Source organism: Heptranchias perlo, chromosome 27 (genome assembly GCF_035084215.1).
Source record: "Heptranchias perlo isolate sHepPer1 chromosome 27, sHepPer1.hap1, whole genome shotgun sequence".
Taxonomy (NCBI): domain Eukaryota; kingdom Metazoa; phylum Chordata; class Chondrichthyes; order Hexanchiformes; family Hexanchidae; genus Heptranchias; species Heptranchias perlo.
In genome coordinates, this window is record NC_090351.1 from 32665785 (window position 1) to 32689837 (window position 24053).

Below are 24053 nucleotides of genomic sequence, written 5' to 3' on the forward strand. Positions count from 1 at the left end.
GCAATTTCAAGCGATTAGCATAAAAAATGCATAGTGCTGCCTTTAAAAAGTTCTAAAAGATGGAAATTTGACCGATTGCTCCTAGCAAAATATATTTACATTGTGCTTTCACGCAGTCTAATTTGACAAAATGATGCTGAATTTTTCCTTGACGTTTCCTAGCTGCTCAGCGGCCCGTCTCAAAGCCATTTTCATTCAGCTCTTCCCAATAATTTCATGGCTTCCAAAGTACAACATTAAGAAATGTCTCATTTTTGATGTCATCGCTGGGATCAGTGCTGGGACTATCCAAGTCCCTCAAGGTAAGAAGCATTCTTCTCTAGACAGAAGTCCAGTAACATTTTTATGCATGTGAGATGTCACAGCACAGATGAAATAATGACTCTATACTTCAATCCTGTTATTCCAAACTCACAGCACCCAGCACAGTACTGCTTCTTATAACTGGTGTTCTGTATCAAGGCTAAACATTCTCCCTTTTTTAAAAAATTATGCAATAGTTTCCCCACAAGGAGCTTGTATTCACCGTTTTTATTATAACGAGATCCCATTAAATTCCATATTTGTGTTCTTCAGATCCACACAACAGCCAATGTTATTTTTGTTCAATTTGCTGCACTTTGAACTATCAGCTGGACAAATACTCAGGAACCGATTCCCTTTTTAAAATTCCTCTGCTGGCTTTGGTGCGATGAGGTCCAATCATAGAATTTTACGGCACAAAAGGTGGCCATTTGGCCCACAGTGTCTGTGCCTCTTCTCTGAAAGAGTTACCCACTCATTCCCTGCCCTTTCATTTACAAATATTTATTCACTTCCCTTTTAAAAGCTAATATAGATTCTGCTTCCACCATTACAACCTTTTGTATACAATGAACATTCTCCCAACCTCTCCCTTTGTTCATTTGTTCATGATGCTTGTGCCACTACAATGAGTACACATGGTGCCTGTCAGTAAAATGAGTACACATAGTGCCTGTCAGTAAAATGAGTACACATGGTGCCTGTCAGTACAGAGTACACATGGTGCCTGTCAGTACAGAGTACACATGGTGTCTGCATCAGTACAATGAGTCCACATGATGCCTGCGTCAGTACAATGAGTACACATGATGCCTGTGTCAGTACAATGAGTACACATGATGCCTGTCAGTACAATGAGTACACATGATGCCTGTGTCAGTACAATGAGTACACATGATGCCTGTGTCAGTACAATGAGTACACATGATACCTGTGTCAGTACAATGAGTACACATGATACCTGTGTCAGTACAATGAGTACACATGATGCCTGTGTCAGTACAATGAGTACACATGATGCCTGTCAGTACAATGAGTACACATGATGCCTGTGTCAGTACAATGAGTACACATGATACCTGTGTCAGTACAATGAGTACACATGATACCTGTGTCAGTACAATGAGTACACATGATGCCTGTGTCAGTACAATGAGTACACATGATGCCTGTGTCAGTACAGAGTACACATGATGCCTGTCAGTACAATGAGTACACATGATGCCTGTGTCAGTACAGAGTACACATGATGTCTGCGTCAGTACAATGAGTATACATGATGCCTGTCAGTACAATGAGTACACATGATGCCTGTGTCAGTACAATGAGTATACAAGATGCTTGTGTCACTACGAGCACACATGATGCCTGTGTCAGTACAATGAGTACACATGATGCCTGTGCAATTACAATGAGTACACATGATGTCTGTGTCAGTACAATGAGTACACATGATGCCTGTCAGTACAATGAGTACACATGATGCCTGTGTCAGTACAATGAGTACACAAGATGCTTGTGTCACTACGAGCACACATGATGCCTGTGTCAGTACAATGAGTACACATGATGCCTGTGCAATTACAATGAGTACACATGATGTCTGTGTCAGTACAATGAGTACACATGATGCCTGTGCCAGTACAATGAGTACACACGATGTTTGTGTCACTACAATGAGTACACACGATGTTTGTGTCAGTACAATGAGTACACATGATACCTGTGTCAGTACAATGAGTACACATGATGCCTGTGCCAGTACAAAGAGTACACACGATGTTTGTGTCACTACAATGAGTACACACGATGTTTGTGTCACTACAATGCATACACATGATACCTGTGTCAGTACAATGAGTACACATGATACCTGTGTCAGTACAATGAGTACACACGATGCCTGTGCCAGTACAATGAGTACACATGATACCTGTGTCAGTACAATGAGTACACATGATACCTGTGTCAGTACAATGAGTACACATGATACCTGTGTCAGTACAATGAGTACACATGATGCCAGTGCCCGTACAATTGGTACACACGATGCCTGTGCCAGTACAGTCTAATATATGAACTATTTGATCCTGAATTAACAATGATTGCTTATACATACTGATAACAATCTTACTTCCCCAAATGTCTTCTTATGGTCTGCCCAGTGGACGGAATTCATTGTAGAACTATTTCTATATTCCATTTAGTTGAACCATTTCCAAAACACCCTGCCAGTTATGCCATTGGACTTCAGCAATATTTCATTGTGTCGAGTGTTGTGATATGATAAGGTGCCAAATAAATGAAAGCATTATTATAAGCAATCTTATTTTTAGTCCATATGATTATCAAAGGGTTTCAGTAAGATTAATATATACCTTGCAACAATCTTAAATGAACCCAGAGACCTAAGTTAAACAGTTAATCGGAAGCAACAATATAAACTCAGGAAAGGGACTAGTCCTTGGCAGTCAGAATATTAGCTTGGAGCTGTAAACAAGGAAGCTGATAAAATGATCTGATGCAACTTGTAATTTTGCAAATCACCCGATAGCGCAAATCTTGCATTGAATAAAATGGAAGAGAAGATTTCAACTTTAGGAATTTACCATAAAATCTGGTGTAAAAGCTGCCTTGCTGTGCAGTTTTTATGTTTCTATTTATGGAGGATGCATCATTATACCAGCATGCTCTAATTTGTTTTAAACTTTAAAAGTGGGCGGAGGGTGATAGGTACTTGTGTAATTTATCACTAGGATTTTATGGGCGCGTTATGGATTATACCAAAGAAAAAATGTTTTTTTATGTTGTTAACGACCGTGATTTATATGCAGGGCTGTTTATTAGTAACTCAGTAATATGTCGCTTTCTATTAAGACGTGCTTTATTTAATAGGAATGGCGTTTGCTCTGCTTGCCAATCTACCACCAGTTAATGGACTGTATTCCTCGTTCTTCCCACTTCTTCTCTACTTCTTCCTTGGAAGCATACGGCACATGGTCCCAGGTTAGTCTATCTTGCTTTTTTGATTCTTAGCACAAGACAACATGGGCCAGAAATCGCGCAGAGCAGCGAGGCGATGCTCACTGCAGCTCCTGCAAATTTAATTAATGAAAATACTGACTGCGGGCTCTGTGGCATACAATTGCTTGAATTTGAACTTTAAACAAAATGCACGCTATCAACCCAGCCCCTGAGCAGCGTGAGCTGCCGCGCGGTTGGAAAAGTCAGTGAGGAGACGACGCGCAATCTGTCAGGAAGAGAAGTCACGCCCATAGATTCAGGCTGCATCGCTCAAGCAGGCAAGCAGACTTCATTCATTTAAAGTTCGTATTCTGGATGTCATTGTAAATAAAAAAAAAAAATTTTTTAATAAAAAGCCAAAGAAATAACTGAATTAAATTAAAGAGACAGAAGGAAAAAGTAAAAAAAAAATGTTTTTAATTTTTTAATTTTCAATTTTTAATTAAATCTATTAAATAAGGAGTAATATGAGACTACACATTTTTAAAAGTTAATTTTTAGTTGTTTGGCAGTCAATAAGACTTACAGCACTTTTAAAACTTAGTTTAGACCTGGTATTTTTACAGTGTACCTGTTTGATGGCGTAATTAGTTACTTTCCAGCTGGGCAGATAAGCAAGTTGCCGCTTTTTCAATGATTTCTCTGATTGCAGCGTGCGATGGCCCTTTAATTTGAAGCTGTGATATCGCCAGCGAACCACGAGGAGCAAGTTCAAGATGTTCGCATTTTACTGAGCATGTGCAAATGCAGGAACTTGCTCCTTCAATTCACCACTAAAATCTGAGCGCGCTGTTGAGCTCCTCCATTATTTCAGAAGCGATTTCTGGCCCCATGTATTTTTAAACACGCACTTGTACAATGACATAACCCAAATTGGACGCCAAACTTTTATTGTAAATAATATTTTATAGAACTTGCTTTTGTGTTTATGATAACTGAGTTGAGTGTTTTTTTAAAAATTGGGATTTTATTTCTGTTGCCTTTGTTTTGACAATGGGATTCATTGTCACCCCATTTTATGCTCCACTCAACAAACCACAGTCAAGTAGACAGACAAAGTGACCCCTGCCAGCGCCACTGTTCATGTCACTCTTGAACCAACAAGGGAGCTATGGAAACAGGAGATGCTGGAAATACACAGCGAGCTAGTCAGTGCCGAAAGAGAAAGCCAAATTAATGTTTCAGGTGAAAATTTGGGCGGGGAGGAAAAAAAGATTTCTGATGAAAGATAGCCTGTCTGTTCTCCATCTTGCACAACCTGAGCTGCTTTGTATTTCCAGCAATTCTATTTTTATCTCAAGTTTCCAACATGCTTTTTCTCTTTATCAGGGAGTGTCTTGACTGCTAAATATACCACCCCCCCCACTGCCCCATCCAGGAAAATACCTCATACAATTCCCTGTTAGCACGACTGAGTTTGTGATTAATGGGCGTGAGAAATTGCAAATGGGAACCCACGGGGTCAATTTTGATATTTGAGCGGTCGACTGGTGGAGCGTGCACACAGCATGCGAGGACCAAGACTATCTCCCCTGTATGGCCAGCTTAACAAATGGCCACAAGAGGGCAGGTAGAGAATAATCTCGCTGGGAACTCGTTCAACAACAACAACTTGCATTTATATAGCGCCTTTAACATGGTAAAACATACCAAGGCGCTTCACAGGAGCGTTATCAAACAAAATTTGACATTGAGCACATGAGGAGATACTAGGACAGGTGACCAAAAGCTTTGTCAAAGAAGTAGGTTTTAAAGGGTGTCTTAAAGGAGGAGAGGGAGTTAGAGATGCAGAGAGGTTTAGAGAGGGAATTCCAGAGCTTAGGGCCTAGGCAGCTGAAGGCACGACTATCAATGGTGGAGCGATTAAAATCGGGGATGCACAAGAGGCCAGAATTGGAGAGATCTCGGAAGGATGTAGGGCTGGAGGAGGCTACAGAGATAGGGAGTTATTTAATGATTACTTTGATCACATAAGTGATGCGATCTTCAATAATTCCTGATCCATCGCTCAACAGACTGCAGCGCATTAGATTAAGTTTGTAGATAGGGGTGGCATTATATTTTAGATTCAAATGTATCTTGAGTGGCAAAATGAGCTGAGGTACATTTTAATATATGCAGGATTCTTAAAATATCATTGGGGTCTAAATTCAAATATATGAACATGCGAAAATGACGGCAGGATAAGACTAGCCGGTCCATCAAGCCTACTCCTCACTCATGATGCCTGGAGCATCGTGATCAGACTCTTGCTAACCCCCCCCCCCCCTCGGGTATGTAATCTCCTAGGAGTGGCAAGGAAACAGAAACATCCAGGACTAATAAGAAAAAAAAATCTGGAAAATTCCTCTCCGACCCCCCCTCAGGCAAACAAAACCAGCTCAGGAATCCAACATTGTTGTTCCTATTTTCCAGGAATGAAACGGACACAATAATAACTAATTTTTAGCTGGGAAGAGGCCAGCGTTGAACAGGCGTTTGGGCCGCTGCTCAATTGGTTGGGGCCTTTTGGGCCTTGGCGGCCACCTGAAATGAGGCTCCTGCATCCGTTATCAATCCAGATGCCTAAATTCGTTTAGACTAGTCGGAGCTCTGGAACAGTGTCTCCGGGTCTTGAGCTACCTAACCAGTGCTGCTTAAAGTGACCACTGCAGGCCGCTCAAAAAAAAGGTCCCAATTCTTCTATGCGGAGTCAGAAGGAGCTGTAGTGCTCCTCCTGGCTCCACAGAATAATTTCAGGCTGCTGTCAGCCTGGCTTCACCTCCCCCCCCCCCCACCTCCACTCCCGAACACCTCCCCCCCACCCCGGGCTTACCCGAGGGCCTTGGCGCTGGTTGAAATCAGTATTCTAGCCCTACCTCCGACAGGTAATTTTTCATCATGGCATCTGATTGGCACCCACAACTCGCTTGAATTACGATAATGAGGCCCGAGGACAAATTTATGAGGCGCACTGCCAGAATCGAGCACGGTTTCAGGCACGAATCAATTTAGGCCGCTGTTGTTACAGATTTTGATCCAAATCTGACATTTTTTGGCAAGCTTTTACGCTTCTTATTCTGGTGTAGCTGTTTCCCAAAGTGAAAACCCGAATTATTCATGTTCAAAATTGTCTGCTCTTCAAAATTATTCTCTGTAAGATAAAATTCAATGGTCCTGCAGCCCCAGCCACAATCAAAGAGAGCACAGGTCGGAGGTAGGGCTATAATAATGTTGCACAGATTCTCCAACCGTGCTCTCTTTGAGCATTGCTCCCCGCTATTGAATGCAGGAATAATGAATATATTCCTTCCAATTGAGCTATTCTACCAGAATATACAAGTTTTACTATAAATACCATATTTCTAATTGTGGTGCAGTGGGAAAGCTCTCTGGAGTTCCAACGCACCATTGTCTGGAAGTTATAATGTGGATTTGCTGCCACAATTCCCTCCCTGCAAATTAAAGTGTCAGCTGTGGTTCAGTTGGCCGCACACTTACCTCTGAGTCAGAAGGTTGCAGGTTCAAGTCCCACTCCAGAGACTTAAGCACAAAATCCAGGCTGATACTCCAGTGCAGTACTGAGGGAGTGCCGCACTGTCGGAGAGGCCAACTTCCGAATGAGGTGTTAAACCGAGACCCCCATCTGCCCTCTCAGAAAGATCCCATGGCACTATTTCGAAGAAGAGCAGGGGAGTTCTCCCCGGTGTCCTGGCCAATATTTATCCCTCAACCAACATCACTAAAACAGATGATCTGGTCATTACCTCATTGTTGTTTGTGGGACCTTGTTGGGCGCCAATTGGCTACCACATTCCTCTACATTGCAACAGTAACTACACTTCAAAAAATGTACTTAATTGGCTGTAAAGCACTTTGGGACATCCTGAGGTCATGAAAGGTGCAATATAAATGCAAGTCTTTCTTTTTACTTGTTTCCCTTATTGACTGAGGAACAGTGGTGCCATATGGGAGTGGTACAAGAAGAATTTTTATTCCATTAAAGTTGGAGTAAACAATTAAAAAATTAAGAATAACAAAAATAAATTCATGTTTCTCAAGCTGGTTATAAACGTCATCTTATATTTCTCATGGGTTTCTAACAGGTACCTTTGCTGTGCTGAGTATTATAGTCGGGAACGTGATTCAAACTCTGGCTCCAAATGAAAAATTTCAAACCTTCAACGAGACTCTGAATAAAACAGTCATAGATCATGTAGCTATGGATGCTGATCGCATGAGAATTTCAGGAACTCTGACGTGCTTAACGGCTGTAATACAGGTAAGGAATTCAAAAACATCTCTGACAGATGGAAGTTATTAAGGCAAAATGGAATGGAGACATTCTTCTGCTCCAAGGAGAGTTGCAGATTTAATCGCTTTTTCATTTTAAGCTTTTTTTTTCCAAACAAGGGGAAAAAAGAACAAAATCGCCTCAGCTCCTCAGAGGGAGTAGAGTCATACAACAGTAAATTCACGGATACCAGCTCCTCAGAGGGAGTAGAGTCATACAACAGTAAATACACGGAAACCAGCTCCTCAGAGGGAGTAGTGTCATACAAGAGTAAATTCACGGATACCAGCTCCTCAGAGGGAGTAGTGTCATACAACAGTAAATTCACGGATACCAGCTCCTCAGAGGGAGTAGTGTCATACAACAGTAAATTCACGGATACCAGCTCCTCAGAGGGAGTAGTGTCATACAACAGTAAATACACGGATACCAGCTCCTCAGAGGGAGTAGTGTCATACAAGAGTAAATTCACGGATACCAGCTCCTCAGAGGGAGTAGTGTCATACAACAGTAAATACACGGATACCAGCTCCTCAGAGGGAGTAGTGTCATACAAGAGTAAATTCACGGATACCAGCTCCTCAGAGGGAGTAGTGTCATACAAGAGTAAAACCACTCACGCCGCACACCCAGTAGGGAGCCACACTCAAAGGGAACACGAGTCGGAGATAGAGCTATAACATTGCAGTGCTGATTCTCCGGCCCGCAGTACCTTTGAACATGGCTCACTAGTGGAGGATTGTGGAATTAGTGAATTCACCATTTGGTGTCATAGAGTCCTGACCTTGCTTAACAACATTGGACCCAAGGTGGAAACATTTCCATTTGCCATTTCTACTGTCTGTCATTCCTATGAACACAAATAAACACAAATGTGCGCGCACACGCATACACACACGCAGACACATAAACATGCACATGCACGCACAAAAAGATGAGGGGAACCTGTGATGTCAGAATGCTGAGGGGAATGAGACATAACAGAAAGGTTCTTTTCCCCAGCACACCGCTTGAGAATTCTAACTGGTTTGCACTGACAACCAATGAAAGTTGCGATACTCCTCGACACCTCAGCTCCAAAATGGGAAGTCAAACATGTTTTTAAGCCACATCTGTAATATCCTTCAGGTTCTGTGGGGGGTTTTTTCCACTTCCCTCTTCTGAAGCTGTGGATTATTTACTAGGTTTCAGCTCCATGGGTACTGGCACTGTAAAATACCTTGCCCTAGTGTCCATAATTCATGTGTGAGGCTTGACATTAAGGCCAATCACAATGTGGCTTAGGTTAAACACAACGTGACCTGGATTAATCAAGGTATAACCTGGGTCAAATACAACATAACCTGCATCAATCACATTGTAACTTAGGCCAAACACAGCGTGACCTGGATCAATCAAAATATAACCTGGGTCAAATACAACATAACCTGCATCAATCACATTGTAACTTAGGCCAAACACAGCGTGACCTGGATTAATCAAAATATAACCTGGGTCAAATACAATATAACCTGCATCAATCACATTGTAACTTGGGCCAAACACAGCGTGACATGGATCAATCATATGTTATGGCTGATGAGCCAAGGATGTGACTTGCTCACCAGGAGTTAAATATTTCAGAAGATTTTTTAGCATTCATTAAGAAATACCCAAACGGGCATTCTTCAGGAGACCTAGATAAGTCATGTTCTTGTTAGGGTTCTTTGTAATTCAAAGTGGTGAAAGTTTTAAACAACATCATACAGCAGTTCAACTTTTGCTAACAAATAATGTGCAATGTGTCTGGAGCAGGCTGGTACAAACTGGTGCAGCAAGTTATCATCAAAACCATTAATTGGGTTACAGTACCTTTACTTTCCCCCTTCTCTTTGCAGCCTCGGTGAAGTCTTGCACTATGGGCCTCGGTCCTTTGCACGTTTCTCGATTAGAAAACGTGAAGAAAACCAACAAATGAAATAAAAAACACGTTTAGCCGCTTAGAATAAGATGAACTGCATTTATAATTCAGTAAAATGACAGGGCGGCAATGCAAGTAAAATGAGGAGGTTTACCCTCAGTTGGCCAGATGGTTTAAGAGCATCTTAAGAACTTCTACATGTCACCTGATCCCGTCAATTAAGTTACACCCTTAGACTTACTTATACCTGTCAACTTTTTACAAAAGGAGGGGCTCTTTTGTGAGGTTGTGCCGCCCACGTGGAGCCCCACATGTTGCCAGTGCAAATCGGAAATTCAGGTGTGCACTGCCACGATATTCCGACTATTTCGTCAAGGAATCACGGGCAGCGCACACCCGAATTTCCGGTCCGCACTGCCACCAATGGAAGCTCGCCCGCCAACAGCGCAGACTTGGCAAATTACCACCACCATCTCAATGAAATGAAAACAGTGCCGCTGACTGCACTTAGGGTTGCCAACCCTCCAGGGATTACCCCGGAGTCTCCAGAAATTAAAGATTAATCTCCTGGACACTGCTACGAGGGAACCCAGGAGAAAAATCATAGGGGTATTAAAGAAAGTGTTTTTTTTTTCATTTTCTTTGAACCACTTGCGTTTATTAAATATAAAAATATTGGAGAAGGGGGGGGAAAAGGCTGTGGGGTGGTTAGAGGTCATGTGATGAAACCTCCAGGAATACGTCCAGAGTTGGCAACCCGTCACCTGATTCACAAGAACCTATAATAAACTACCTTACCAAGCAAGGGAAAGATACACAAGATTTGAATTAAGGCTATATTCCAATGTCTTTACATGTAGCAAAAAGACAGGGTATGGCAGTAGACAGCTCTAGACAAAGAGCTGGCATTGAATGGTATTGTTCTGTGCTGTAATCTTTGATTCTACATGTTGTACAACAATAAATACAATACACTGAATAACAAGCTCCCTTCTTATTGATTAACAGATTTGTTTAGGATTCATTCAGTTTGGCTTTATTTCCATTTACCTCTCCGAATCCTTCATCAGAGGATTCATGACTGCAGCTGGGTTACAAATTTTCATCTCGGTGTTGAAATACATCTTTGGTCTGACCATCCATGCACACAGTGGCCCGCTGGCAATAATATATGTAAGTAACAGACAGGCAGATATTAACAGGATATTGATTCATTGCTCTGTTTTGAGCTACAGCGTAACTTTTCTGATCTTGTTATTTTTTTTTAAACCAGACGTTCATTGACATCTGTAAAAACCTTCCCAAAACGAATGTAGCATCATTGATATTTGCTCTGATCAGCAGCGTGGTCCTGTTCATTGTAAAGGAGTTGAACGTTAGATTTAAGCACAAGCTTCCATTCCCCATCCCTATGGAAATCGTTGTAGTAAGTAAAGCCTTGTAGCTCCTATCTTTTCTTGGACCTTGCGTAGATTCTTGTTAAGACTAGGAGTCGCATTTGAGAGTTTCTGAAATCACAGTTGCTTTTCACGTGAGATTTAGTGATTCTGCAATCTATCAGGGGGAGCCCTAATGGCTCAGTGGGTAAATGGATCACCCAGTGCAGGACTAACATGCAGCCCAAGGTCAAATCCTCGTTCCCTGGTCTGTGCTGTGTTTGCTGATCTCAGTGGGGTGGTGATGGAGAACAATTGGATATGTGGGCGTAATTTTGAGCTTGGGGGATAATGTAAAACAGGCGATATCAATTCAGCTGCCCGTTATACATCTCTCCTGATTTTCATTTCCATGGAAGCAATGGAATTGCACCAAGTATCCCCAAGTTAGGAAAGGGAATAAAACAGCCAGGTTCTGATCATTATCCAGTCAACCCTGTTGGAAAAGGTAAATGTTATATTGGGCGAAGATAGGATCAGGATCAAGTGAATAACCTGCCCACACTAACTAACCAGACTCGAGTGGTGACTTGGACAAAGTATCAAAGAGCTGCTGGTACCTGGTGCACTGAATCATCACAAACGTCACCACCTCTAGCAGAGAGGGGAAGAAAAATGGAAGTTTGGGGTGGGGGAGAAGGAGGGAGGGGAAATTGATTTATTACAATATTTTTTAAAAATGGAATAATGTTATGATTTCGCTTTTAGGTCGTCGTTACCACGGCAATCTCAGGAGGCCTACACTTACCAAAAAAATATGAAATTGATGTTGTTGGAGTGATTCCTCTAGGGTGAGTGAGAATGGAGAATATAAACATCCTCCTGCAAAACGTTTGGTGGTGGTGAACCCTAACAAATATACAACATAGCTGGATCAAATACGACATCAATGCTAAAGTGATTTATGATCGCTATCTGATTCCAGAGATCAGAGGGGTAAAATTCTGAATTTGAACTCCTGGTGGGGGGGGGGGGGGCGGGGGGGACATTGCCCACCAGCAGAACACATCGGAAATTCAAACTCGTTCTGCGCACAATTTTCTTGAACATTAGTTTAAATCACATGCAGGGTGCGCCCGAATTTCTGATACACAAAGGCGGAAAATTATCCCTTAGATTTGGATTTGGCCTTGGAATCACTGGCGGTTTGTTCCCCCCATCTCTTCTTCCCCATCCCCCTCCCCCCCAACCCCAATATCCAACAGAATGACTTGGAATTTAATAAAAGGAAATGCTGGAAAGCAAAAAAAAAAATCAAAAACAAAAGCAAAGGTCCCGATATAATCCCAGAGACAAGAACAGAAAGGGATGGGAGAAGGGGGCGTTAGCGGGCAATGAACGTGCAACATCACAGGACATGTAGGAATGGTCGATTTTTACATTTTAACCACCCATCCGACCCTCTCCTGCCCTTCGGGAGGGGTTTAATATCCAGGCCAAAGTGCAGGAGGTGATCAGCGAGCATGTCAGAATCTCAAAAGGGACGAGGTAGTTTCGCATTTTTAGTTAAGATTGTCCTGACAGAGGGTTCGATCACTAATTCCACAGCCTCTCAAAATTTCTCCTGCTCTCTGTCCTAAATCTCTGGCAGGGTGATGGGGAAAAGAGGAGGAGAGTGGGACTAATTAGATAGCTTTTTCAATTAGATAGCTTTTTCAAAGGGTTGGTAACCAAAGGACACGGATGTAAAGTGATAGGCAAAAGAGCCAGAGGCGACATGAGGAAACATTTTTTTTAATGCAGCGAGTTGTTATGATCTGGAATGCATTGTCTGAAAGGACGGTGGAAGCAGATTCAGTAACTTCCAAAAGGGAATTGGATAAATACTTGAAGAGAAAAAATTTACACTGCTATGGGGAAAGAGAAGGGGAGTGGGACTAATTGGATAGTTCTTTCAAAGAGCCAGCACAGGCACGATGGGCCGAATGGCCTCCTCCTGTGCTATATCTACCGTGATACTGTGATCCAGAACCATGCAGCTGACTGACCTGTTTTGTATTTTCACCACTTTCTATTTTTTCTTGCATCGTGTTTACTGAGAAACAATTTCCAGTTGGTTGGGGCCAGATTTTGTGCTGATTATTTAATATGCGATATGGGGTAGATTTAATGAATTAGCATTCTTGGCACCAAGCTTTGTGCAGAGAGATGGGGGGGTGGAGGGGGGTGCATCTTGGGAATTTGGCTCTGGAGGCCAGAACACCCTGCATAATTAACGGAGCACTGGGCGGGACACTGCACTGGGAGCTAATTCATCAAATCCATCCTTTTAACTCCAGCTGGAATATGAAGGGAGTGGTTATACTGACAAACAAATAATAAAAAGTCTGCCCTGGTGTCTAATCTCTGTATGATAATATTTATATTAAGAATTCCCACCCACAAGACTGAAAATATGTTCTTTGGCTTGAAGCAGATTTTAAGCAATACGACCAGCTGGTAATAAATCCAAAAATTATCGATCAAATCTAAAACAAGCGTTGTCATCACACTGGTGAATTTTCTGGGAAAACCGAGGAGCTGTCAAAATCAGTCTATTGTTCACTACTCGGAAAAGTTTGCGTTGTAACACATGATGCGTCACACATGCACGGTGGCATCTAGATACAAATCCAGGATTGTTATGAAAATCGCCTCTGTTTGCTGCTGTAAAGATCCCACATGAAATGAGTTTAGGAAGTCTCAATCCAGGGACAAGCAGCGGAAAAGTGTCCACAATTCAGTATTAACTGCCATAAAATCAGTTATCATTCTCAGTGATGGTACAAGATGATTTTAATAGGAAATGGAATAAATTCCCATTGGTGCAGCTATTCTTCTGAGATTTGGAATCACTGGGCAGCGTAAAAGGATTTTAACTCTGTATTTAGTTTGTCCTGTGTGGGACAATGGGTGTCCAAAGTGGGATCTGTTTAATCCCCCCCAGTGATATCCCTCACCTTGATGTACACAATTACTCTTCTAAAAATAATATTTTTTAAGGAAACTGGATTTTATCGGGAATTCTCATTTAAAGGGGAAGTTTATGGTGATAGAATTATCCCTTGTATTGAAATCTATGAATATGTGCTTCTAGCACAAAGCTTCACCTGGTGGGAGTACGTATTGGAATTCAGGTAAGAACTCTCCGCGATTTTCAGTCCATTCATTTTAATGGCCAGGAAATCATGGTGAACATGTTCCCAAATTCCCATTATGCACTCCCAGTGAGTGAAGCTCCACACCAGGATTGCGTTAGGTGGAATCTGTGTATCCATAATTCCCAAAATACTCTGGATGGGTGAAGCTTATAAAGTACTCCCAAATCCAAGCAATGTTGAAGGAAACTTTTATCACAGATAGTTGCAGTGTCAATTTGAGCATCTAAGTCAGATCGCCCAAAACAAGAAGTTAAACTTCAGGAAGGGGAAACTGCTCCATATGGGTGCATTGTGTTTCAGTGATAACTTGGAACGAGCCAACCCTGGTGTAAGATCACTGGTCTATCTCACTGGGGGACATGATCTGAATCTGAACTCCAACTGATATTCAGTTTACGCTGTTGTCAGTGAAGAGGTTTCACCAGCTCTGCTAGTTGCAGTAGGTCAAGAGTAGCGATGCACTCCATCTCAAAAAGAACCTACCCCACACAGGGAGGTCGGGGGTGGGTGGGGGGTGGTGGAGGTCAGCATACTCTGCTTAATTAACGCGTACTGGGAGGGGCGCACATGCCCAGCTTGCCACATGCCCAGAAATACCACACGGCATTAATGGCAGCCCTGGCAAAATTTGTTGTGCAGAATGCTTTCCCTCCCCACTGAAAGAAGAGAGTGTAGTCTCCTTTTATTCTTTAGCTCTACAGTAAAGAGTGGGATATGAGGAAAAGATTTAGAGGAAAGAAACTTAGAGGCAATGGCTAGAGTTCCACATTGCCACTCAGCTGGAGAAGATAGTCGCACTTTTCCTACATCGGACCAAGTTCAGATTTTGGTAGCCTTGATTAAATTGGGATTTGTCCAAGTGATCCACTCATTCCCAGTGGAATTCCTTCCATCTACTTCAAGCAGTAAGTAAATATTGGCACTTTTTTTCTTTATCTAACAGGATGCCTGCTCCAGATGTCCCTCAAGTCAATCTGTGGACTGAAATGGTCGGAACAGCTTTCTCACTTGCCATCGTTGGTTACATCATTAATTTAGCTGTCGGGAGGACAATCTCCGCCAAACACGGCTATGACATAAATGCAAACCAAGTACGAATCAGACAACTGCCTGATATAAATATATGAAGAATTAGTTGTTCTGTCCTTTTAAAAATTAGCTACAATATTCGACATCACAACATTGCTACAGTGAACTCTTTTTAAAAAAAGAGTTAAAAAAATTTGCTCTGGTACCTCTCCCTTAAAATGAACCTCAGTCCTCAAAAAAACGAACCACTTTGTCGCTGTGGATTTTGTAATGATGAGGTCAGAATGTACACTGGCACTAATGCCAAGTGCCTTGTATCCCGAACGAACTTAAACAACTAAGGGAGCAACCAGCTCCTATCCCTGACCATCTCAGTAATTCAGCTAATCAGCCTGATCCAACTTTATCTCTGCTCATGATGTCTGTAAATTGATTATTAGAGCTGCAAAAATGCAACCTTACTGAAAAGAAACATTAACTGCGGTTTTCCTGTCCTAACGGCAACTGCCCCTGATGATCCCTTAGCCAAACCTGGCTCTCAGAACTTTGATCACTCCTCTTTCCATCCCACTTCCTATGGTGGTACTGTTGTCAGCTCTTCCAAAAATAAAGATCACCCTTTCGGCTCACGTTTCTCCTCCAACTGTAATCTTGATGATGTAGGGAAGGAATCTTCCTCTCTTGCTCCTTCCTATTTAAATGATTATAACTGAAATCGTGCTTTATCCTCATCTGAACCCTCCACGCTCTGAACGCCAATATCACCTGAGGTCCTAATAGTATCTCTTCTATTGTCCTTAAGATAGTGACATAGAAACTCTTTCCACTTGGAGGGAGGGGAGCAGATGAAATTCTTGCACTGTAGTGGCAGAGGGGGTTTCTGCTCCATTTACACTAAGCAAAAAATCTCAATCCAGGTGGGGCAGGCACATTACTTTGTCCTTGTTCATGTGGACCCAATCTTGAAGAAAGGTGATTCAACTTATCTTTCAAACCACTGTACTGTTGCCTTTACCTGAGTACTTTGTAAAGTTATCAAAGTTACCGTTAATTTTAAAAACCCAAGTCCATCCAAGGCATGAATACTGCTTACGTGTCTGGGGAGGTTCTTCCAGCACCCGTTTTGCACTTCTGGACAGGAGTCAAGAAAGAACTATCATCTGATTCATCTCTAGTCTCTAATCTCTCTGCCACAGTCTTTCTTGTTTTTTCTTCTATTTATTAATATGATTATAGTCACTGTTCCACTGAACTTTCCTTTTCCTTCTAAGCTACAAATTTGCTATTCTCCATGTGTTTCCTCCTTGCTACATATTCACCATGCTGAAATCAAGACTCAATGCAAGTTTCTTACTCTAACTCATTCTTTGCCAGAACCATAAAACTGTGGAACGCTGTACCTCCCTCATCCTTTCCCTCCTCCTACAATCTTCTGACTTTTAAAAGTTAAACTCAGCATTACCAAATCACTACTTAGTTTGTCTTCATTTTTGCTCTTTTCAACTCCAGTGATGCCCTGTACTACGGGTCTTTGCCTTTCACCCTTCAGTAAAAAAATTGAAACCTCTCGAAAGAATATGGCAATGCAGTTCCATTAATAGTTAAAATGAATTACACAAAAAGTGACTCAGGATGACGACACCCCCACTTCCCCCTGTCTCATTATGGGGAAGTGTTTAGCCTCACCTTGTCACACAGTTAACAATTGCCAACTCATCAGATGCAAAGTTATCACCTGCCACACGATGACACAATGTCAGAACTCCAGCCATTCTGCACCATCACAGCCACCATAATAGTAGAGTTTAATTAGAACAGCAATTTAGAACGAGAATGCTAAACCTATATAATATACTCAAGCAGCACCATGTGAACAATACAGGTTCAACTGAGAAGTATTAACCATTGGGACAACTCTAAAACAGACGTTATTCTTTTCATTCGCTTTGGTTCATAGAGGACATTAAGATTTTTAACCCCTTTCTCAGGCTGATCCTGATTATATAATGTACAATATAGTTCCTGACCTTACTGTCTCCTTATACCAAAGGAGGCTGCAGCTATACTGAGCACCTGCTCTAAATCCCTTCAAGCAAGGTTCAGATCCTCGCTAGTACAAAATATGTTGCAGAGTTCTTGATCTTGGCTTTGCCAGCTGGAAGTGGGGATGGGGGGGGAGGGGAAACAAGCAGGGGCTAGTTGCTTCCTTTCAAAGAGGGAAGGAAAGCTAATAGGCAAGTGCGCTGTATGCCATTGGCAGAGACATGGAAACAGGTCACCAACCATGCATCTTGAATGAGAAATATACATAACGAGTCAAAAGAGAAAAAGGAAAATAAATACGAGATTTTAAACATATATATTTTCAAGTTCCATTTTCAAATGCAGACCAAATACAAGGGGATTATGACCATCCTCCACCTAAAAATGGATCTGATGTTTGGGTAGGAGTCAGTAGTTTTGTGACATGCCCTTAGTACATCAGTAAATGTAACTCTGTACCAATACATATTGCCATCAGTTATACAGCCTTTCAGGATTTTGATCCTTCCACTTCTTCCTTGTTGCTGCAATAATTTGTTTCTTCTATATTCCAGGAAATGTTGGCACTGGGCTGTGGTAACTTTTTTGGATCATTTTTCAACATCCACGTTATCTGTTGTGCACTGTCTGTTACGTTGGCTGTAGAAGGGGGTGGTGGAAGCTCACAGGTAAATTGATTCATTTCTCTGCCACTATTGTCAATCGTGACTGAAGCTTCAGATTCCAACCATCACTTGATGGGGCATGGTGTGGTCAGAGGGATTTCATGGTCATTTCTATTGTTCACAAAATGCCACTCAAGAGGGCCTCCTGGTACCTGATGCTCACCTACCGTGGACTCAAACATTCGCTTATCAGTTGTCTAGTGACTGTCCTCCTGAGGGATGGGTACAGTTAAGCAGGATCTTTGAGGGACTGAGCTGGCTCCAAGGCAAAAACATCTAGTGATGGAAATTCGGAACCATGTCAACTGTATGTGACATATGAGGAGTAGGCCATTCAGTCTGTTCAGCCCTTCAATCAGATCATGGCTGATCTGGACCTCAACTCCATTTACCCATCTTTGATCCGTAGCCCTTGATACCCTTACCCAACAAAAATCTATTCATCTCAATTTTGAAAATTTCAATTGACCCAGCATCCACCCAGTGATAGACTTGGTAATCTGATCCCTGAGCTAAGCAGGTCCACAGTGTTCCAGTGCACTGAGAAGGAATCACCAGCCAGCCTGGCTCATTATTGGGACCTAGAGGGTTAGACCTGTCACTGGCGATAGAATTCTTCCCACTCAGCTCCATGTAGCCGTGTAAAGCACTGCCCTAAGCGGTAGGATAGGTTTGGCTGGACAAGTAGCAGGAAGCTTACCCGTGTCCTGTGCTGGTAAGCTGAGTGGATTTAGTTAGTTAAACTGCAGCAGTACCCTTATACATACTTGGAGGTTCTTAAGCCTTTGCTCTGCCAATTTGCAGCTAAGTTCTCTGGAATTAGGGTATGTCCCTGAAGGGAGTGAGTGCATACTCCATATCGGGCAAACAGAAACTCTACCTATGTGGATTTCTCATTTGCTTGGTTTGGAGACTCTTAAACATGGGGATGGGTCTTGACGGTCTCTTAGCGAACCGTAATAATAAAAACAATCTGGCAGTTTAATTGGTTTTATGGTTTTTTATGTCAAACCAAAAGCTTTTGGTGTTGGATCGGTGACTGGAGGGAATTGCCTAAAATCATCTTCAATCATATTTTTAAGACTTAGAACGCAATTCAATTTCTTTAAGAAATCATGTGCGTTAACTGATGTATATCAAGCAAAGCACATCACTCACTTGAGGAGTGGCTAGCAGGGATTTAGCACACTTGATTCATGGTGCTCCCAATTTTCTGGTCATTAAGATTAATCCCTGAAAAATCAGGATCCCTCGCAAATAAGGCAAGCTGATCTCTGTGCCCAGTTCTCCAATCCACATGCCCATCAAGCAAGTCTCCTTGGTGGGAGCAGAGCCCACCCACATTTACCCTGGGGGCAATGATCCATGCTTTTCTGGTGGTCTCCCACTGTAATTTTGGTGGGAAGCTGACGGATTGGCTGCAAACTCAGTCTAGGGCCTGGATAGTCCCGATACTTTAGATCCCAGTCTTATGTCCAAGATTCCAATACGGCCTTGTCGGGAAGAGCTTCCATCCACTCCTACAAGGCCACTAATGCAAGAATGTCAGAACCAGAAGTGAGGGCACACCCCAAGTTGTGAGTTTCTATGTCCCAGCCCTCAGCCAATACCTGATGTAGTGTTGATGGACGTAGGACTCACCATGGGGGCTGAGCCAAGATCCACGAAGATCAGGGTAGTTCAACTTTTTTTAAAATTACAACCCGCTCCCTGATGGAGGGAGTCACAGGAGGGGGGTGTTGACACCTTTTAGGGGGGACCCGGCACTTCGCCCCTCCGCAGAAAGCTTTAGCTGGTGTATCTGCTTATTTCAGCGAGGGGACACCACAAACGTGCTCCTAACCTACCAGAGGCTTGCTCCTCTCCCTGACTGCGGGATGAGTGACGGAAGCCATGAGCAGGCACATCCCGGCACTTACATTGGAAGGCCCTTTCCCCCACCTTGCGAATTTTCAGGGCTCCTATTCCTTTTGTTGCTTTCGCATGTCGTCCAAGATCTCCATCTTCAACTGCTAGATGTGACTATTTTTCATCAATACTGGAAAGTGCACTGGTTACACGGTGGTTCATTTACTCAAAGCACTGACTGACCAAAATGAGAGTTACTTTTTCCTCCCATTTTTTAGTGCACTGGCAGGAACACACAAGTTCTCTCATTGGGCATTCAGGGACATCCAAACTAACACACAATTCAGCAGCCAATCATGCCAATGTTGAACTTGATGAATGCAGATACTTGCCAAAAGAGGCCATCTGCTACCTCTAAGGTGCAGTGGTTAACTACGCACTAGCTGATCTTTTTGACATCTGCTACTGTCTGGAACAAGCCAATGACATAGACGTTTAGTGTAGCAGTCACTTTTACTGAGAGTGCAAAAGAAATATTCATCCTTGGCTGCAGGTCTTCAAAATATACCTTGTAACTTGATGTGTCATCTCTTCTTTCCAGTTTGCAAGTCTGTGCGTTGTGCTTGTGGTGTTTGTGGTATTTATGGCTTTGGGAGTATACTTGGAGCCACTTCCTAAGGTAAGAACCTGTCACATGGTGATACATACAGTAGAAAGAAAGAACTTGCATTTCTATTATGCCTCTCATGTCCTCAGATTTCCCAAAGCGCTACAAACCAAAATGAATTACTTTTGAAGTCTAGTCACTGTTGTAATGTAGGGAAACACGGCAGCCAATTTGTACACAGCAGGGTCCCACAAACAGCAATGAGCTACATAACCAGATAATTTGTTTTGACTGCTGGTACAAACATATGAAATGGCGAGCAGGAAAAATCCATCAAGCCTACCTGCACTTGTGATGGCTGCAGCATCAGGACTAACCTCCCCCCCGCCCCCTCCAAGAGCAATGTAAACCACTGGGAGAGGCAAAAAAAGAGAAAAACCCAGGGCCAATAAGAGAAAAAAAACTCTGGAAAATTCCTCTCTGACCCCCTTAGGCGATCGAAACAAGTCCAGGAGATCACATGGTCCAAGTGTTATCTATAAAGACACCTACCTTCTATATGATACAATCTCTGCCCCAGTCAAGAACCGGTTCAGCTCCCTCTTGTTGTTGAGGCACAACTTATGATCAGGACACTGAGAACTCCACTACTCTTCTTTGAATAGTGCCATGGGATCTTTTACAGCCACCTAAGAGGGCAGACGGGGAGTCAGTTTGACAACAATGACTTGCATTTATATAGCGTCTTTACTGTAGTAAAACGTCCCAAGGCGCTTCACGGGAGCGATTTTCAAACAAAAGCTGACACCGAGCCACATAAGGAGATGTTAGGACAGGTGATCAAAACCTTGGTCAATGAGGTAAGTTTTGAGGAGCGTCTTAAAGGGGGAGAGAGAGGTAGAGAGGCGGAGGGGTTTAGGGAGGGAATTCCAGAGCTTAGGGCCTAGGCAGCTGATGGCACAGCCGCCAATGGTGGGACGAAGGAAATTGGGGATACGCAAAAGGCCAGAATTGAAGGAGCACTTCTGACGGTGCAGCGCTCCCTCGGCGTCAGTCTAGATTATATTCTCAAGCAGGAAGAGAAAAGGTCAGAAAGACTCAGCAGGTCGGGCAGCATTTGTGGAGAGAACAGATAAGTCAACTTTTCAGATGTCGATGCTCTGGAGTTGGGTGTGAACTCACAATCTTCTGATTCAGAGGTGAGAGTGCTACAACTAAACCAAAGCTGAAAAATTAATTCAAGTTAATCTATGACTGCAGGACAAGGGGTACAAACTGGGAAAAGGCAAAGTTACTCTCATGTCAGGAAGCATTTCTTCAAACAGAGTGACTTATCACCTAAAATGAACTCTGGGCAGAGTAGTGCAGGCAAAAACTCTGGAGTCCTTTAAGAGTTCGACTTCTATGGATGGATGGATGAACAGCCCACCTCATCTGTGCTTTTCTTTGTGATTTAAGGTGGGCCAATCAAGTACTGACATTAACAATCTTTATACATAAGTGGATTATTCCATCCTCCCCAACAAGGGAGGTAAAGTGGGAAGGAAAAGAGTGACAATATTTTAAATAGATGATGACAGCATACAAAAGATAAGGGTTTACTCTGGTATACAGTTTGATGCTACATAATCCATACAATTTTAATACAGCAGCTTGTGATATTATTTAAATACACAGAAGTGCTTTGTTTCTGTCTCTAGTCTGTGCTGGGAGCACTGATTGCAGTGAACCTGAAAAACACCTTGATGCAGGTCACAGACCCTTACTACCTGTGGAAGAAAAGCAAACAGGACTGTGTGAGTGAAACTTCCTTGTTATAAAGTGCGAGAACCACACGTAATGTGTTAATTGATGTGTGTCAAGTCATGCGTGTACAAGCTCATGCTTCAACATGCAACTCCCAGTACCTCTGTCCTAATACGTTGTTTGGGAACCCAGATTTTTTGCATGCATTTTGAAAACTGTAAAAATTTCAATACTCAAAGTGTTAATGAAATCTACTAGAATTAGAGGGTCCACTTATTAAATGCACTTGATACCGTGGCACTGAATAATTCATCCCACATCCCAGGTTTGATTCCCGGCCTACACCGAGTTACATGATTACTACTACAACAACAACTTTCATTTATATAGCACCTTTAACATAGTAAAACATCCCAAGGCACTTCACAGGAGTGTTATCAAACAAAAATTGACACCAAGCCACATAAGGAGATATTAGGACAGATAGAAGTAGGTTTTAAGGAGCCTTTTACAGGAAGGGAAGAGAGGTGGAGAAGTTTAGGAAGGGAATCCCAGAGCGTACGGCCGCCAATGGTGGAGCGAAGGAAATCAGGGATGCAGAAGAGGCCAGAATTGGAGGAACACAGAGCTCTCGGAGGGTGGAGGAGATTAGAGAGAGAGGGAAGAGAAAATCAGCCATGATCCTGATTGCCACACAGTGACCCCTTGGAAAGTGAGCATGTGTGGACCACTGGGTAAGGGCACAATCGGGCTGAACGGTGGCACCTTCCACAGTTGAATAACTTGCCAGCACTAGCTGCTTAGGCTCAGGCTTAAAAATGGCCACTTAGGAGAGATGCAGAAGAGCAGCCGACACCCACAGAACTGTGCCCCAAACATGAATCAGCAGCTTCAAGATAGAAAACTGGAAACCAAAATTAGACCCTGGCACAGAAGCACAGTGAAAAACAGTGTGGGGAGGTAAATAGTTGTGGTATAGGAATTGCGGTAGGCAAAAGAGTTGGGAAAACTAGGAAACCCACATGAAAGTCCCGGAGTTATGAATCTGCAAAAGAGATTACAACTGGCTTGTTTAGGTCAACCTCACTGGTTTGAACATACTTTATTTTGAAAGTGATGTTGAGCAATAGCTGTTGACACACCCCACTGTGGATCTATTCAGATGAAATAGTAGTTTTGTTTTTGTGGTGAGCGTTTGCTTCTTTCATGTAAAAGTTACACATCCTCTCTTTATCCCTCAGTGTGTGTGGGTGGTGAGTTTCCTGTCAGCGTTTCTGCTCGGTCTACCCTACGGGCTAGCTGTCGGAGTAGGATTCTCGGCGCTGATGGTTGTGTTTCAAACACAATTGTAAGTACGTTGGCATAACTTAAAGCTCATTTTAAGTAACCGTTAAAAAAAAAACACAAGGGTTGGATCTCAAAATTAAGCTCGAAGGTCGTGGAAATTTGAAGTGAATGAAACAGTATATGGAAAAATAAGAGGAGTGAGGTTGCTGTCAATACTGAACACTTGTCTAAACAGGGTATTGCAATTCTTTTAATCACTTTGGCCCAGAATATCATCTTTAGGGTAGCCAAGTGATTCCTACCACATTTGTTTTTTATTAAAACCAGAAATGGCTGCTGGAAACATCCAGTTTTACCCCTTATCCCCTAACACAGAGAACTACGGCAGAAAGGACTGGAGAGTTAGCTGGTGGAGTGGCCAGTCTGTCTACCCAAATGTTCTTCTTTTTGAATGCTAATGCAAAAAAGGCCATCTTAGGTTTGCCTTATTCAAGCACATGTTGGCTCCTCATCAGAGTCCTGTCTGCCATCCGGAGATATGATGTGGAGATGCCGGTGATGGACTTGGGTGGACAAATGTAAGGAGTCGCACAACACCAGGTTATAGTCCAACAGCTTTATTTGAAATCACAAGCTTTCGGAGCTTTGCTCCTTCGTCAGGTGATGAAGGAGCAAAGCTCCGAAAGCTTGTGATTTCAAATAAAGCTGTTGGTAAAAACAGAATGAGGATAGGATAGATGGAGAGAAATTAT

At 42.6% G+C, this 24053-nt stretch overlaps 1 protein-coding gene across 1 annotated transcript in view; it reads left to right on the forward strand.

Annotated features, from left to right (window-relative positions):
• Window positions 1-24053, forward strand: part of LOC137344546 (solute carrier family 26 member 9-like) — an 84927-nt gene that overhangs the window by 31985 nt on the left and 28889 nt on the right. Inside the window, exons 4-14 of the mRNA XM_068007592.1 lie at window positions 163-302; window positions 3199-3309; window positions 7413-7588; window positions 10509-10673; window positions 10774-10926; window positions 11645-11727; window positions 15020-15167; window positions 17703-17816; window positions 20263-20340; window positions 21969-22064; window positions 23256-23362. Of these exons, the coding sequence (XP_067863693.1) occupies window positions 163-302; window positions 3199-3309; window positions 7413-7588; window positions 10509-10673; window positions 10774-10926; window positions 11645-11727; window positions 15020-15167; window positions 17703-17816; window positions 20263-20340; window positions 21969-22064; window positions 23256-23362 (1371 nt within the window). The remainder of the gene's footprint in view (window positions 1-162; window positions 303-3198; window positions 3310-7412; window positions 7589-10508; window positions 10674-10773; window positions 10927-11644; window positions 11728-15019; window positions 15168-17702; window positions 17817-20262; window positions 20341-21968; window positions 22065-23255; window positions 23363-24053) is intronic.